The following is a 17,523-nucleotide window of genomic DNA, read 5'->3' as shown; positions in this document are numbered from 1 at the left end:
TTGTCTTCTTTTAGGAAAAATTTAAACTTTTTCATAGCACAAATGATTCAGGAGTTACGTTTAAATGAAAAGCGGTTGAATCAGAGCGTTTCTTAATCTGAAGGCTGTATTCTCCGGAGGTCGAATAGGAAGGCTGCTGAATACATTATCAAGCCTGGTTTATTAGTTAAGTTAACTGAGCATTACATTCGCAAGTCATATAAGCATATTACAACAATTTACGATTAACTAAAAATAATAATCAATATTTTAAAGTTAATTTTAATGTTAATATTCTGAAATAAGACCTAGAAATGCGACCTCCAGCTATAGCCTTCGGATTGAGAAACGGTCTTCGTGGATAACGTTAGCAACACATAATAAACCAAGAACAGCCTTTTAATAGTCAATTTCGTTTTCTTAATGCAGATGAACATGCATAAACATTATGGGGTGGTTTCCTGGACAGGGATTAGCTTAAGCCAGGACTAGGCCTTAGTTTAAGTGAGCTCTTATTATTGGATTTTATTTGTCAAAAAACATTGCTGATAGAATTTTATAAAAAATATTACTTGCACATATAAGTGTGATATATAAATATTGTAAATCAATGCATTTCTTGGCTATTTATTAAGAAAAATCACAGCTCTTTCCCTCCAACTCAATGTATTTCAATGGCTCACTATGAGCTTCCAGGAACTAACTGAAGTCTCCATGAATCACGTGACGGCCGAGCTTTTTGGACTTCCATTGTCAGTCTCTTCCTAAAGGGCTATGGATAGAATTTGTCGGCGCAAACACTTGTGGTCTAATAGGGTTAAGCATAATGTATTTCCATGTATTTTGAGTATTTGTTATAATAGTGTGTTTATTTTATATTTTTCTATAACTGAATCAATAACAATATAACTTTTTGAGAATTTCGGAGATCATTTGAATGCTTCTAGTAATGTGTCGTGTTGGTCTTAAATTTTACTCATAATGGTCTTAAAAGGTCTTAAAAAGGTCTTAAATTTAACTTGCTTGAACCTGCAAGAACCCTGTAACAGGAATAGCTGCTAAAATTACACTAAAGAGTCAATATAAACAAAGCAAGTGCTTTCTATGTGAAGCACTGGTGTTACATGATAATAATTAGCCTTGATTCAACATACCTATTTTAAAACTGGCAAAAAATGCAAGACTTCAACTAAGTTATGTACTGTACAATTAATGGTAATGGTATTGTTGGTAGTTTGGGATTGCAATTAAACTTGCATTTAATGTATACAAAAGATATTGAAAAGATAAACTACTCTCTTCTAAAAGAAAAATATAATAATTTTTGTATTTCTAAATGTCTCTGCATATTTCTATATAAAATATTTTGGTGGGTCCTGATTATACCCATCTAAGGGGCTCTGTTCATGCTCTGTTCATTCATGGGCTTTTACCTGTTTACTGCACAATAACAAGTTAAATCTAATCTAATGTGATTTGGAATGAATAAAAAATATCATATGGGTCTATAGGGTGAGTTATCCTTGCGGGTATGGGTCACCAGCAGAGTCACCGCTACCTTTAAATTTTGCAACACAGTTATTATTTTCTCGGTATATTCTTGAAATATAGACACAAGATATTGCAGAAACAACTGCCAACAGGGGTTTCGTACTTGCCCAACAAACGCATTTGTTGGTTTTTCTTGGATCAGTGTGAATTGGCCTTAACAAAAGCTTCCAAATCAGTTAAAGGGATACTTCACCGATTTAGCATTCAGCTTTGTATCTGTAGAAACCCGGCAGTATTACTGAATGACCATGTTTCCCTCCCTCATTTCCCCCTGAGAGGAGAGATATCTGCATTTTGGTTCTGCAAAAAAGTCCTCCGATGATGTAATATGACGATTTTTGCATCATCGGAGGACTTTTTTGCAGAACCAAAATGCAGATATCTCTCCTCTCAGGGGGAAATGATGGAGGGAAACATGGTCATTCAGTAATACTGCCGGGTTTCTACAGATACAAAGCTGAATGCTAAATCGGTGAAGTATCCCTTTAATAAACTACCTTAATATATCTCCATAGGCTTTGAAAACATTTTTGTTAGCCTTTTTCTTACTAAATCTACTAAATTTAGTACATCTTTACCTGATGTCTTTTTCTGTTTTTGTTTCTATCTTTTCTTTATCCGTTGTCCTCCTTTCTGTTTTCTCTCTTTCGTGTTTCCTTCTCTGGCAAGCAGCTATGAGTCAACAGATGAGGTTTTGCCACACAGCCCACGGCTCAGTAATTTCCCCACAGTGTCAGGCTCTCCAGCTAGTCTGGCTAACTCCATGCAGAGTTTCACCGTTTCTTCCCCACGTTGCCGTCGTCGTGCATCCCCTGACATGTAAAGACTGGGCTTCTCCTTTCTATTCTGTCCACTTTGCAGGTATCACATCAGAATTCAACATCCTGATAATGTTTAGAGTCATTGTAGCCTTGTGTTCACTTCAATTCAATTCCATTCACTTCACCTCCACCAGTTCTTGGTCTCATCTCTTTCTAAGGCCCTTCTTTCTCGATTGCTCAGTTTGCTGGCGACCAGTTAGCAAATTTTTCTCTGAGCTTAGCAGGCAGTTGTTTTGACCTCATGGCTTAGTTTTTGCTCTGATGTGTATTGTCTCCAATGGAACTCCATTCAAGGTATAGAAACATTTCAAGACAGTCAAGAGAAATGGGAGGTACTTGAGCTTAATTTCAATTGCTGTTGCAAAAGGAAGCTGAACGCTTCTTTACTCTCCCTCATAGTCCAGAAATAACTGAAGATCTTCCTCACTTGTTTGTATAATGTTTATCATCCAAACATGCGGTAAAGTCTTTAAATCTGATAGTGTTTTGTTTGTCACTGTTTGAACTGTTCATCTATTCATTACCATTTGAATAGCGGGTACCACCTGTGGGCGTGACCTCATTAGAGATAATGAAGTCAGCCAGATAAAAACTGTACTCTCTTTACTTCAATGCAGATTATATAAACAGGCAATATTTGTTTTCGATTATAAGTAGTTTGTTTAAAGGTCCCCTTCCTCTGTCATTTTATTGTTTTATACTGTTGTCTGCTGTCTACTCAGGAAGTTTGCATGGTTTTTACATCCAAAAACATCAATAAGTAATAGGCCATTTTGTACCCTGGTTTTGAGGCTGGTTAGAGAAATGATCCGTTTTAATGGGCGGGCCGCACTGACGACTTGGAAGTAAACTCCCACTGCTATGATTGGATAAGTATTTCGTAGTCAAACTAACTTTCAATACTTATTTAATCTCATGTGTAATCAGTTTAATGTTAAGTGAGTGTCTTAAGACACAGTGTCTTTCTTAAACACACTTATTTTATCATAAACCCTTTTGACACACACATGGTTTTATGTGGAAAGGCCTCTTTAAAAGTAGACATTTCAGGCTTTCTTTGGATATGTGAATCATGTTTGTGTGACGAGTATTTGTGGGGTTTCAGTTGATTTTTGTAACGTGTTTTGAGAGACATCTGGTGGAGACAGAGATGTCTGAATGAATGCGCACCCTGTTTATTTTCTTTATTTGACAAAAACACAAAGATTTGTTATAATTGTGAATGTGCACAAATTAAAGAAGACCCGTCACATTTTCAAATTATGTAAAACACGTAAGTGTATGATTATTAATGATGGAGTATTTTAAGTTGATTCTGCTATGATAAGGGTAAAACACCTCAAAACGTGGCGCTGCATTTTGGACCCCAGAGAGGGAGTTAAAGAGGATAAAGAAGTTTGCAATGTTTACCTTGTAATGCTCTTCATGTCTGTCGTCCTGTTTCTGTTGGTGAAACCTGTGAAACTCATCAGTTGTGGGGGGTGGGCACGTGTCAAAATTAAAGCGTGTTTCTTCGAGTGTGTGATTCAGTTATTCAGTACTTATTCAGTTTGAGTTATGTTTAATCATTTGCAGTTTTTGAGTTCATTTCACAGTTTTTATTAAGTGAAATTAACGTTTTTATTATAAGTTAAACTCATTTCGTTTAGTGACTTGCACTGATTTTACAGTGTATATTTAACGTAAAAATGATATTTTAATTTTTCTTTCATATTTGCAATAATATATAAAACTACCTTGTCATTATGGGGGGGGCTGTAGATTAGGAAAACCATTAAACTAAATGATTGTAGTATCAGACTGCAACAACAGAATTGTTAAACAAGTGAATACTTTATGCACTGTATATTATAGGGGTGTGGTTCTTCCAGATAAATCTGGAATGCCGGCTTTTCCGATCTGAAAATGCGGCTTTAGTGACTCGTGCAAATCCATTTTTTTTGTGTGTGTGTGGGGGGGGGAGTTTGCAAGGCAACGTTATAAATGACCTCATATCACTCCGCAATTAGTCTTTTTATTTGTCATGATGGAACTTCGTTCAAAGCAGAGCTCACCAAAAAGCTTGTAGTCGGATCTCCGGCGTGTGGTGTTGGCTGCGAATTAAAAAGCCAAAGCGAGTTTTGTTCGCCTACAAATAGTATGAGAGGAACATCTTTCACTCTCAACCAAACTAACAAACTAGCCAATCAGAAGTAGAATAGGTGGGGTCTTTGAGGTGTGGCTGAGATCCAGCTGCAGATGCCGTGCGGCCGCAGAGAAATCACAAGTTAACGTTGTCAGCAGGATGAGGAGAAAGTATATGAAGCCTAGCCTAGGTAAGACGACCTAATTGATAAAGGACTTAAATCAGTGGCGCTGGGCATGGATAGAAGGAATAGGCGGAGACGGGCAGCATTTTAAATTAAGAGAACCAGGTTTTTTGCTGCTTTGACAAAACCGTCCGTTTCAAATCAGGCTATGCCAGTAATGTAAATATCAGATTTCTCATGGAGGTGAAATGCGTTTTTGTCAAAACGTTTGCTTTCATTATATTATTCTGTAATCACATACGTTAACGCACGCATTTACGCAACCAGATCCAACGTCATCCTGGCGTACACACCCCTGCATTTACTCCTCTTAATGGATTGTGAATCTGACAGTAATGCTTGCAATTACAGAATTATATAATGACAAACACACACATTCATGGATCTGGTTTGTGACACGCGTAGCTCTTGACTGTTAGATGCTTTGCCAAAAGAACTATGCAAAAGACAAATGCACTTGACTGCCTTTCCAGAAAGTCTGTAATCTGTATTAAATGCCACACTAATTATTGGCATTATTGGCAATGACCAATGGTGAATCTCATTTATCAAGTTGTGTATGTGGCTTGTGTACCTTAATAATAATAATAATAATAATAATAATAATATTATTATTATTATTATTATTATTATTATTATTATTATTATTATTATTATTATTATTATTATTATTATTATTATTATTATTACAATATGCAACTAAAGATTTTACTAAAAGGGCACAAATGTGACCAGTCACGGAAAGTAGGGACACAAGTCGGATCTGGGCATTTTGAGTTATTCACAGATTCTGAAAGTGCAGTTTCTAAGCTTTCCAACGATGTGTAACACATGGAAATCTGATAAGATTTGGAGAAGTTGTGGCCATTTGAATATAGGAACTCAGAAATACTCAAACCGAGAAAATCGAGACGAAAGGGACTCTTCTTTTCAGCTGGGGGAGACAATAGGGCTCATTTACATCTCATTTAGCTAAGCCATACCCCCTGTAAAACCCTTTTTGAGATGTTCTAGCATCATATGTAGTATTTTATGACCAAATGACAACACGCAAAAATAAACATGACTCTTTTACCTTTGTGGGGATCACAAGTCGAATCCAGTCTGTTTCAGATTATCCAATGACCATATTTGTCCACAAATGCGTATAATCCGTGAAATATAGATTGTTTACATCAGATTTCGCATGAATGTCTGGTAATACAATATAATATATAATCTGAAGACTATTTAAATCGTAACATGTAAGGGTATATGAGCTTACACTCCGTTAAACACATGAACCCGCCTTCAAAGTTTGTATTTAAAATAGGGAAGTAGTATAATAGATCATCCAAACAGCGCCGTCGAAAACGTGACATCCTTTAGAGATGTTACCAATGGCTCGCTCGTTCCTCCATCAGCCAATGACTTCATGGAAAATATTGATAGACAAAACATGTAGCCAATTATATGAAGAATACAACGATATCTGTGTAACGTCTTTGTGTCTGAACTCATGCTGCGCTGCATGAACTGACATAGAGATGACGTCAAAGTACCGCGAGAGTGAGTCGAAATTAAACTTCTGCGTAAGATTTCTTGAAGAGCTCTCGCGGTACTTTGACGTCATCCCACTGCGGCGCCGCATAAAGTCAGTGACGCGGCTGACGTACGATGCGGCTGACTGTTATTTGTTCCGCCCCAGCTTCTTGTATTTTTCTTTTGTTTTGTGCGCCCGAGCTTTACAGTCTGGGGAGACGCACGCTATAAGTTAAAAAAAAAAAAAAACTTAGCAAACATGTCTGAGGAACAGGGCACTACAGTCACGTGACTTCACGCTCGAGCCGGAAGAGAAGACAATGCTGAATAAAGTCGTAATTCTGCTATTTTTGGACCAAACTGTATTTTCGATGCATCAACACAATCTTACTGACCCACTGATGTCACATGGACTACTTTGATGTTGTTTTATTACCTTTCTGGACATGGAAACCATCCATAGATTTTCAATGAAGGGGATAGAAAGCTCTCGGACTAAATCTAACGATAAAACATCTTAAACTGTGTTCCGAAGATGAACGGAGGTCTTCCGAGTTTAGAACGACATAAGGGTGAGTCATTAATTACATTATTTTCATTTTTGGGCGAACTATCCTTATTTAGTAGTCACGCTGTTCCCTTTGGGGGCGGAGGCGAAAACAAAAGCTTATACAGTATGTAAATATACACATAGACAATGACGCCCCCTGCTGCACGCTAGAATCTCCGGAAAAACAAGCCTATTTTAACCGCAAAATGTACGCTTTTAAATATACAAAAACTGCTATCTCAAACATGGAGAGGCTTCTTCGTGATCTCAACTAACAGATTCTGCAATAAAACGAAAATCACAAATTTTGAAAAAAAAACTTTGTTTCTCATTTTCTCGAAACTTGTGCTGCCGACTTGTGCCCCTGGTTTCCGTGACGGGTCACAAATTTGTTTACAAGAACATAAAAATCCTCATAGATCTAGTCACTTATTTTAACTCTCAAAATGCACCACATTGATGTATTTACCTTTAAATGCACAAAATGATTTTGTTCCATCTGATGCAGTGGCAAGGCTGAATGGTCAGGGTGGCACTTGCCCACGCAGATTGACGATTGGCCACTCAGGACCAATTGTCCCGACAAAGATAGGAATACCAGTGTTTTTGTGACCTTGTGGGGACATTTTGAGGTCCCCATGAGGAAACAAGCTAATAAATCAAACAGAATGATGTATTTTGAAAATCTGAAGTAGGAGAAGGGTTTTTGTGATGGTTGGGGTTAAGGACTGGGGTAGGTTAGGGGAATAGTATATACAGTTTGTATTCTGTTAAAATGCATTACGTCTATGGAATGTCCCCACAAAACATGGAAACCAGAATGTGTGTGGGTGCGTCCGTGCGTAGATATGTCGCCACGTCATGGTAGGTGTGCCGTATATTTTCCTGCTTTTTTGTCCTTTGCCAATCACACCTATGGTATTAAATAATATCTGGGCTCTTCCTTGGTTTATAATGGCATTAAACAGGGTTCAACTTTTTGAAGCTTAATGATTCATTCATCATACAAGTACATGATTACATTTGTTTCCAGTGTACATGAAATGCATATGAGCCCAGTGGGTTAATGCCTTCTAAAGCAAAACAATATCTGTGAGAAAATGTATGAGTTATTTTGAGCTTTTTGAGTAGTTACAAAGCATATGTATTGTAAACAATAGGGATGCACCGAAATTACAATTCTTGGCCGAAACCGAAAAAGAGGAAACCAAGGCCGAAACACCAAAATAAATGATTATGCCAATTATTAGTACAAATGCATTTATGGCTATCACTGTGAACTAACTTTACTAGGGGTGTGTGACGGATCACACAACTCACGGAAAAGGGGGTGGGAAAATCTAATAACAAATAAAGAAATTGCAAACATTTATAAAAAAGAACAAAGATGCACATAAATAAGGGCTAACATTAGCATTAGGTACAGAAATTGAATTAAAAATTAAAAATTAGTCTTTATTGTATAAATTAAATATATTATTATTTTTAGAGCTACAGAAGTGATTTTCTCTTTGTCTTGGGTTGTTTGATTAACATTAATGACACAGACTTAAGTAGGTTAATTGAGGTTACTGTCTCTTTAAGACCAAATAAGCAGAGACTGGTTTCTGACTGTAATCTATACATTCACTTAAGACATAAAGAAATGTTTTTATTATAAAAAGAATACTGTGGAGATTTTGTTTATGTGTGTCCTGTCAATAATAGAAAGATTTTATGTTCGCTTGTTTGCGTCTCACTCGTGTGTGCACTATTGAGGGCACTTAAACGGGCCACTTTCGGACGAAAATTTTCGGTGACTGAATATTTGGTGCATCCCTAGTAAACAACACTCTGTTTGGTTGTGAAAGTGGACTATCTATCCTGGACATTTGAAAATGTTAAAATCTTTTCACATTAGTCTATTAACTAAGATAGCTTCGTCATGTTTTGAGAATGACATCAAGTCGCTTCCACGTGCAGATATGCCCTTTAAAAATGTGCGTCATTGGGAGAAGAATCCTAGGAGCACTTCTGGAATTCTATGGCATTAAGCAGAAAGAGGAAAAACTCTCTGGTGTAGGAAATACCAAACCTGTAGATGGCAGTCATGTTTCATGTATTCTGATGCCAATATGTGTGATCGACTTCATGAAAACTAACATTGCTTATACTGTATGATATTAAAGTAACATGAGGGATTGTCATAGCTCTGACATTCTTTATCCGTTTCATCATACTTCTCCATTACTTTTAGTCAAAAACTTAATGTATTTGGGTAAAACAATTCAGCATGATAACCGACTCATACACGCATCATTTGTCTATTCTTTTTCTATGCATTTAGAAGACTTAAAACTAAAAGAGACATGACGTATAGCTGCAATCCGGTAATTCTAAATGTATTGAGGCTATGATTATGATTTTTTTTTTAAGAACACAAAAGAACATATTTTGATAAATGATTGTAAGCATACAGCTACCCATTGACTTTCATAGTAGGAAAAACAAATACGATGGACTGGGCTTACCATCATTTATCTTCTTAATAATTTATCATATACTAGTCAACATTTGAAGTGGATCAAAACCTTTCCTAAAAGTTGTCTTAAAACTAATACCCATTACCCGTTTTCGTCTTAGGACACCTTTGATGAATGTTTTTGATCCACTTTAAATGAAGAAACTATAACAGAATAATGAACACATGCTAGATTATTAATGAATTAAATATTTTTAACAGAAACCTTTAACAGGAATAGCTGCGTGTGAAGTGGATCTAGAGGGATAATAAACAAAAACTGAAGTTCTTTCTATATGACGCACTCTACATAATATTAGGCCTTGATACAACAAATTTATTATACAACATGCATCTATCTGCACGAAATGCAAGACCTAAACATAGTTCTGTACAGGACAGAAAGTTTAACTGTTGTGGATGTGCACTATAACGGCGCGCTTTTAAACGCGTTCAGTCAAAGCACAAACTTTGACATTAAGCAGCTTTGCTATCATTTTAGTGATTAGCTGTGTCGTGTCACCTGTTCTTGTCAAGATCTTATGTTCGTATGCTTTCTGGTATCTCTTGACATTAAATATGAGATGATAACCTATTGAACTTGTGACAGTGCTGTTGACTGACTGATTTTTTTTTTGTCTTACCAAAGTGAATCCAAAAATCACAGCATCCAAAATTACATAGTGCCTTACTGATGTATGTCCGGCTTCACAGCATTCCGCGGATCGGCGGGATTGCCACGGCACAGTTGCGCTTAAGAAGCGGATTGTAGAGGTCTTCACGGGTCCACTTAGATCCGAAAACCCGAGGTCCGACCCGATTGTGTTCGGGTTTAAAAGTTTCTTGTGTACCTCAGACACGGGTCGGGTATAATTAGAAATTAATGTGTTTTTGCAGAACGGACCCCAAGACCCGAACTCTCTTGCGTGTGTGGGTCAGTGTCCTTTTTAAACCTCCCCTCTGTTTGCCAAGAGTGCATGAGACATTGTGTGGCTGGTGTTGGGTTAATTTTCGTTGTGACAGAGATGTCATTCAATTTTAAATGTACATTTTAGCGATTACTATGCAGGTATATTTGGTGCAAAACAACTGCACACCTGTGACAGTGGAATTTGTAATTGTAGAGATTATCCACACATGTGTATCAGTAAATTTAAAGTCACAGAGGAAGAGTTGCAAACTTGTAGATTTTTTTTCTTTCCCTCAAATACAACACAACAGTTACACATTCACAAATCCTTCAGTGCAGCTGCACAAATCCCATTTTACAAATCACAGATTAAGAAACTCACAAGTTCACATTTTTTTGCTACAATTGCTGCAGTAAATATGGTGAATAACCTTCTTGAAAGCCTGCATCAAATAATGTGAAGTCACACACAAATTTTGTACATTCGCAAAATCAGTTTGTGCATCTGTGCGATGAGACTTGCATGTGTGTACAATTTTTTTTCACAAATTTTTTTAATTTTTTTTATATTTTCTAGCCCAAACACAAGTACATAAATACAACTGCTTGAATCTGCTGCTACGAGTTTCAAACACTCTTTTTCGTGTGCTCTGTTTTGCACCAAATATCTCTGAGATAAATGGTGCAAAAGTGATTTGTATACCTGTAGGCTATGGCGAGCACTGTTCAGCACTGCCCACCAGGTGGCGCCCGACACTCACTGAAGAAGAGTTTATTAATTACCACCAATGTTTTAGCAAGGTAAATCGCCTTTATCAAGGTATTGTTTTCACCAAGTGGAGAACAATATAAATGGGAGTGTTAATTATACACACATGAAGGTAATTACATACAATATTCCAATGATTCATTAGTAAACAAAATATAAGTTTCATAAATTTCAAACCATCAATATAAGTAGATAAAAAACAAGCAGCAAATACACACATAGGCCTACATTTAAATAAAATACCAAATGATGTAAGTCCCATTCATTTTTAATATCATAATACCTATAAAAACAACCCAAATCAAAATCTACTTTTAAACCATGTGTGCCAATGTTCGCATTTTATATACCTAAAAGGCCTCCTAAGTAAAAATTGGTCAAACTCACCTCACCTTCTAGATGGAAATCCCCTCTCAATTCCTATATACAATAATAATAATAATAATAATAATAATAAAACATTACATTTATATAGCGCTTTTCTCAGTACTCAAAGCGCTTTACATATGAAAGGGGGAATCTCCAATAATGAAGTTATAGGATGATTAAGTTCAACAAAATGCAGTGCTAATGGCAGGTTCATATTTCTGCATATTATTGCGCTCTGATGTTTTGTGATGTGTGTTTTATACTCTCTATTTGTTTTTCCTACATATGATTTACCACAATGACATGTTATCAAATAAATAAGCTTGTATTTGTTTGGGGGTGAATCCCAAAGATATTTCCATATCATTAAGATTCTTAATAAAATCATTTGGTCCCTTATATATTATTTTTAGACTTTATATATTACATTTGACTGTAAGGAAGACTTTTCTTCAATGTTAACGAATGATAACTGTCACAGGAAGGCAAGACATGGCAATTGTGTACAGTGTATTAAATCCAAAAAAGGTACAGGAGCACAGGCAAGAACACAAACAGTAACACATGACAGGAAACAACCAACATAAAACAACGGCTGACAAACAGGCAATCAACAGGCAGGGTAATTAAACATGACAAGAACCAATGACAGAACAGAAACAATTAATTACTATGGAAACAGATGGGTAGTGGGTGGAGTATGAATTAATGTCCATGGCAACACAAAAGGGGGCAGGGCAACAAAGGAACAAGAGGGAAATAGGGCAGACACAGACAGGACTCATGACCTTGGCCGTACCCACCATTGAGGTCCGGACTGTTTTAGTGAGTATCATAGTAAACTACTGATTATGTCGTAATATGTCTTCCGAATGTAAACATTTTATTACATTCTGTCTTAAAGTCTAAAAAACAGTACCTGTTGAAGTCATTAAAGTTACTTAAATAACAAAAGAAGAGAAAATTACTCACTGGTCCTGACTGTAACTTCATAAAAAATATTAATCCATATTTAATTTTAAATAAGTACCTTTTTTGCCAACAATCCTTAATTTTGAGCGCTGCTTTTTGAAGTAAGTTGGTTTATTATTGGTTTATTATGCAAGTTCAGCCTTGAATTATGTTTGTATCTTACAGTTAATATAATGAATGCAGGGCAAGAAGAATATTTATCTAATATGGGGTAATGTGAAGTATTATAATAATTACACAGTTTTCTTTCACACCCCCTAAAGTAGCCTTGGCCACCCCATTTATAAAATTCTAGTTCTGCCACTGCATTATTGATGTTGTATTTCAGCATATTAATAAGTGTATGCATATTGTGAATTAATTTAATAAACCAATTCTTGATAGCCTTTAGTTAATTTACTAAACTGATCCTATATTCAGTTAGCCTATGTTTACTTTACTGACACAGCAGTGTGCCCAGGATGGTAAAATAATTATTTCAATGTATTACTAATAAACAACACAAGTCTGGTGCATACTGACATGGTTTGAAATCTATAGTTATTTGATTGTTTTTTTTCTGATGTGTTAGAATTCATATATGTAGAGCAGAGAAATCATTTTAAAATATTTTTTTCCTGGGGTGCATTCTCTAGAAAAATACATATGGACCTCGGTATTTATAAAATCCTCTGTACGGCCCTGCTCATGACAATAACAATCCACTCTCAATAGTGTATTACGAGTAGGTTTTTTAATCTGATCCCTATATAAAAAATTACGAGCTATCCACAAGTCTAAAAAGCTGATTTGATTTGGGTTAGCATCCAAAGTAAATGTTAAGAAATCAGAACAACTGTTTAGATAATAATAAAAAGAATTTAGTTGTTCAGTAACCCGATTCAAAAAGACAGAAATAATCATCCAAATTAGTATATTAGAAGAAAAGGCATGATTTAAATACACATATTTTTCTTCAAAAAAAGGTCATATTTGCAAAAGAGATCACAAACGTTCTTTCCATGGCCCCACCTCCTGTTTGAAATGAAAAATTAGTCTGAAAAATAAAATAATTGGTTTTATGATATTCAATTTATAAAAAATGAATGGGACTTACATAATTTGGTATCTTATTTAAATGTAGGCCTATGTGTGTATTTGCTGCTTGTATTTTTTAATCTACTTATATTGATGGTTTGAGATTTATGGAACTTATATTTTGTTTACTAATGAATCATAGGAATATTGTATGTAATTACCTTCATGTGTGTATAATTAGCACTCCCATTTATATTTTTCTCCACTTGTTGAAAATAATACCTTGATAAAGGCGATTTACCTTGCCAAAACATTGGTGGTAATTAATAAACTCTTCTTCAGTGAGTGTTGGGCGCCACCTGGTGGGCAGTGCTGAACAGTGCTCGCCATAGCCTACAGGTATACAAATCACTTTCGCACCATTTATCTCAAAGATATTTGGTGCAAAAGAGAGAGCACACGAAAAAGAGTGTTTGAAACTCGTAGCAGCAGATTCAAGCAGTTGTATTTATGTACTTGTGTTTGGGCTAGAAAATATTAAAATATAAAAAAAAATTGTGAAAAAACATTGTACACACATGCAAGTCTCATCACACAGCTGCACAAACTGATTTTGCGAATGTACAAAATTTGTGTGTGACTTCACATTATTTGATGCAGGCGTTCAAGTAGGTTATGCACCATATTTACTGCAGCAATTGTAGCAAAAAATGTGAGCTTGTGAGTTTCTTAATCTGTGATTTATAAAGGGGGATTTGTGCAGCTGCACTGAAGGATTTGTGAATGTGTAACTGTTGTGTGTATTTGAGGGAAAGAAAAAAATCTACAAGTTTGCAACTCTTCATCTGTGACTTCAAATTTACTGATACACACGTGTGGATAATCTCTACAAATACAAATTCCACTTTCACAAGTGTGCAGTTGTTTTGCACCAAATATACCTTCATAATTACCTTGGTGTCGTCGTCGGTTAACAAAGTAAAATAAATGGAGCAGCTTGGCAAATTGGTTGCGAGACCAGCTGTCTGACTGCACACATGACAGTGCCGTTTACATTTGGGTCCAGTCGGGTTGAAAGAAATTGCCACTGGTTCGGGTCAGACCCAGGTCTAATTCTCTTGGGTTTGTCTTGGGTCAGGGCTTTCTTAAAAAAAACGTATTCATGTACGTCGGGTTCGTGTATAAAGTGATTCGGGTCATTTCGGGTCAGGTACATTTCTTTGGACCCGAGAAGACCTCTAGCGGACTTATCTGTTTGCTTTTGAATTATGCATGGTACTGATAGCATACGCCGGTCTGTGCAGCTCCACACTACGTCAAACACGCACCCTTTACTACTGCAGGCGCTTGTTACCCTAACCAGACGTTCAAATGCCGGCATAACCACAAAAAAATCACGCAGTCCCACAAGATCAACATTTCATGTACGATGTATGAGCAATCGAGTACTCGTCCCTATCTTTATAACCATAATTTATAAAAATATCTTCTTTTGTGTTCATTAGAAAAAAGAAATTCATACAGGCTTAGAACAACACAAGGTTGAGAAAATGATGACAGAATTTTCATTTTTGGGTGAACTATCCTTTTAAAAGTTTTAACTCTTTCACTGCCATTGACGAGATATCTCGTCAATTAAGAGAAAACGCTTCCCGCCAATGACGAGATTTCTGTCTTTCCGCAATACCGCTATTATACACTTCCGCAACTTATACAACCCGGAAGTAATGCCTCACGTGAAAGAGAAAGAACTCCGTGTATGTTTTAAAGATCGCTCTGCATCTGATCCCTATCAAAAGTCCTTCGCAAAAATTGAATTATCTCAGCTTTTTGCTCAAAATTGGGTGTTTTTGAAGAAACCTACCCATGTTTGAGAGGTGATTACAAGAGAACTAATGTAGGTAGGATGAAACGATTATTTTTTTTTTTTTTGAAAGCAGAGGGTCTGTTCTTTCATCTGATATATTGTTTGTTTATATATTTAAAGAAGAAAATTTTCTGGATGGCATTAAACTTTTGTGAAAATCATGAAAAATGCTGGCGCTGGCTGGCAACTTTTTTTTAAATTCTGGCAGGGAAAGAGTTAACATGTGCGTTTCTTTATTACTGTACTCCTTTTTTATGTGTTTCAATTTACAACTATGGAACAAGATATAAAATACCCAATGGTATTTTTATGTTTTATGCTATTAACTAGGGCTGTCGATAAAGGGATTTCCCTTGCGGTGATTTTGCGTGGCTCACTAGCACGAAATGAGGTTTTACAGCCTTCATTTATCCTGATTGTAGTGCCAAGTAAATAAACCATAATTTATTTATTGGTAAGTCCACAACAACGAGTAGTAATGAGGTAGATGGCAAGGTAAGCTTCACTTGACTGGTGTTAGAAAACAACCATATAACCACATACACTAAATTAGACTAGAAACTGTACAGTACAATTTTTATACAAGAGTACATGTATATACAACAAGTGATTTTCATGATATTCACATTAAGCAATCAAGTAGTAAGTGACCATTGATAGTATTGCACATTAGTATAAAAAATTACAGTTTCATAACAAAGTAATTTGAAAAGGAAGTCACTGTAGTGACTGTTTTTTATTTTTATTATTACAGCATCTTGGATAACCCTCTGTACGACTGCATTTTAGAACATATTAAAGCTTGAAGGGATGGGCTATAATAGCTAAAAATGATGTCAAGGCCCACTTCTGTTAACCGTAATTTCAAATTTATTTTATGAAAACTGGTAAAACTTTAACAATTTTAATATATCAATTTAAATATCCATTTTGAACATGTGTTGAGACTTTTGGGATTGAGAAATATTATTGCATTGAAAATGAGGTTTTGATGAAAACATTTACATGCATTTACATCCTTTTTAACTGAAATGATGGGGTGGATCATGGCAGGGTGGACACAGAAATAAAAATTTATATTGAATTAATGCAGAATACAAAGTATGTGTATTTAAAAAAATCCAGCGGTGACCATAAAGTACACTTGTATTATTTGGATGACGGAATTGCATCACACGCACTGTACACTGACCCTTTGTATGCGTAAAATGTGAAGAATATCCAACCAGTTTAATGTGTATACTCGACATCCCAAAAGCCTCTTGTTACTCTTCTTGTGTTTGCAGCACATTAAATCTTTTACCCTTTTTTTCCATGACTTAATTGTGTCATGTTACATTTTCTAGCTTGATGTGTATGTGACTAATTGCCATCAGTACGCTATTATAGGCTCACTTCTTATGTGCAATTGTTTCAGGTACGAGGAGTCTTCACTGGATGACGGACCATTGAAAGAAGAAATGACAGAACCTGACAAAGACAAATAAGTGTGAAATGAGTCCTTATTTATGTCCTTGATTTGTCCTCAGTTTGTCATAGTGCAGTTCATTCGGAAACCTGTCACAATCTGCATTTGCTAATGGCAAACTGTTCTGTACTTTAAACTTGTACAGTAGCTTTTTCAGTGCCTGTATCTCTTCTTTTTTTTTTTTCAATGCCTTCCACATTCTTACTCAATAATTTAATTGGATTGGATATTTAATTTTTTATTTGTGAAGTGTAGAAGATAGACTTTGTATGTTAAATGCTGAGCAGATATTTTTACAAATCTGTCTTATACCGCATGGATTCACATGTAGCAGTTTTTTCCCTCTAGGATCACATAAGGGACTAATATTGTGATGTGAATTAAGTTGCTTTGCACTGTCCCTATACTATAATGAGACAAAACATTTATATGAAATAAGTTACTTTGTATAATAAAAAACAGTATAAATAAGTTGGACCAAATATTCCTTAATTTTTGAATGTTTTTCACAAATTCAGACTTTAAATTGACCAGTTATTATTCCATATTGAGGACAGGTTTGTTCAACTCCTGCTTAGATTAGTTCAGTTACCATCATTTTACAATTTCTTCTTGTGTCATCTGGGGGAATTTAAAGTGTAAGTTGAAACTTAAATGAAGAGCATTTTTTTTCTCAATTATTTTTTCTTTGCATTAAAGTGCTGTTTACCATTAATAGAAGACTATTGTTATCTGTGTTTGCTTGACTGTCTACTGTCCGTTTATACAGACATCTAAGGAAAATGTACAAAGACTAACAAAGAGGATTTGCAGTGATCAATAAACAGGGATGTGATTTTTCTGGATTAATCCGGAATTCCGGATTTTCCGACCTGAAAATGTGACCTACGTGAATCATGCAGATATGTAAAAAAAAAATA

The 17,523-nt window shown here is 35.7% G+C and overlaps 1 protein-coding gene across 3 annotated transcripts in view; it reads left to right on the top strand.

Moving 5' to 3' along the window:
* The window catches only part of hm13 (histocompatibility (minor) 13), a 151,198-nt gene extending 133,875 nt beyond the window's left edge, over positions 1-17,323 (top strand). For 2 of the 3 annotated variants that reach the window (XM_065286615.2, XM_065286613.2), the window contains 2 exons: positions 2,203-2,391; positions 16,553-17,323. In XM_065286615.2, coding sequence (XP_065142687.1) covers positions 2,203-2,353 — 151 coding nt within the window. In that variant the 3' untranslated portion in view covers positions 2,354-2,391; positions 16,553-17,323. The remainder of the gene's footprint in view (positions 1-2,202; positions 2,392-16,552) is intronic. The other variant, XM_065286614.2, reaches the window with a different exon arrangement.
* Positions 17,324-17,523: the final 200 nt, after the last annotated feature.

The sequence above is a fragment of the Paramisgurnus dabryanus genome, chromosome 21 (genome assembly GCF_030506205.2).
Source record: "Paramisgurnus dabryanus chromosome 21, PD_genome_1.1, whole genome shotgun sequence".
In the NCBI taxonomy this organism is placed as follows: domain Eukaryota; kingdom Metazoa; phylum Chordata; class Actinopteri; order Cypriniformes; family Cobitidae; genus Paramisgurnus; species Paramisgurnus dabryanus.
The sequence above is the reverse complement of the archived record's forward strand: the minus strand, read 5'-3'. Positions and strand labels throughout refer to the sequence as shown.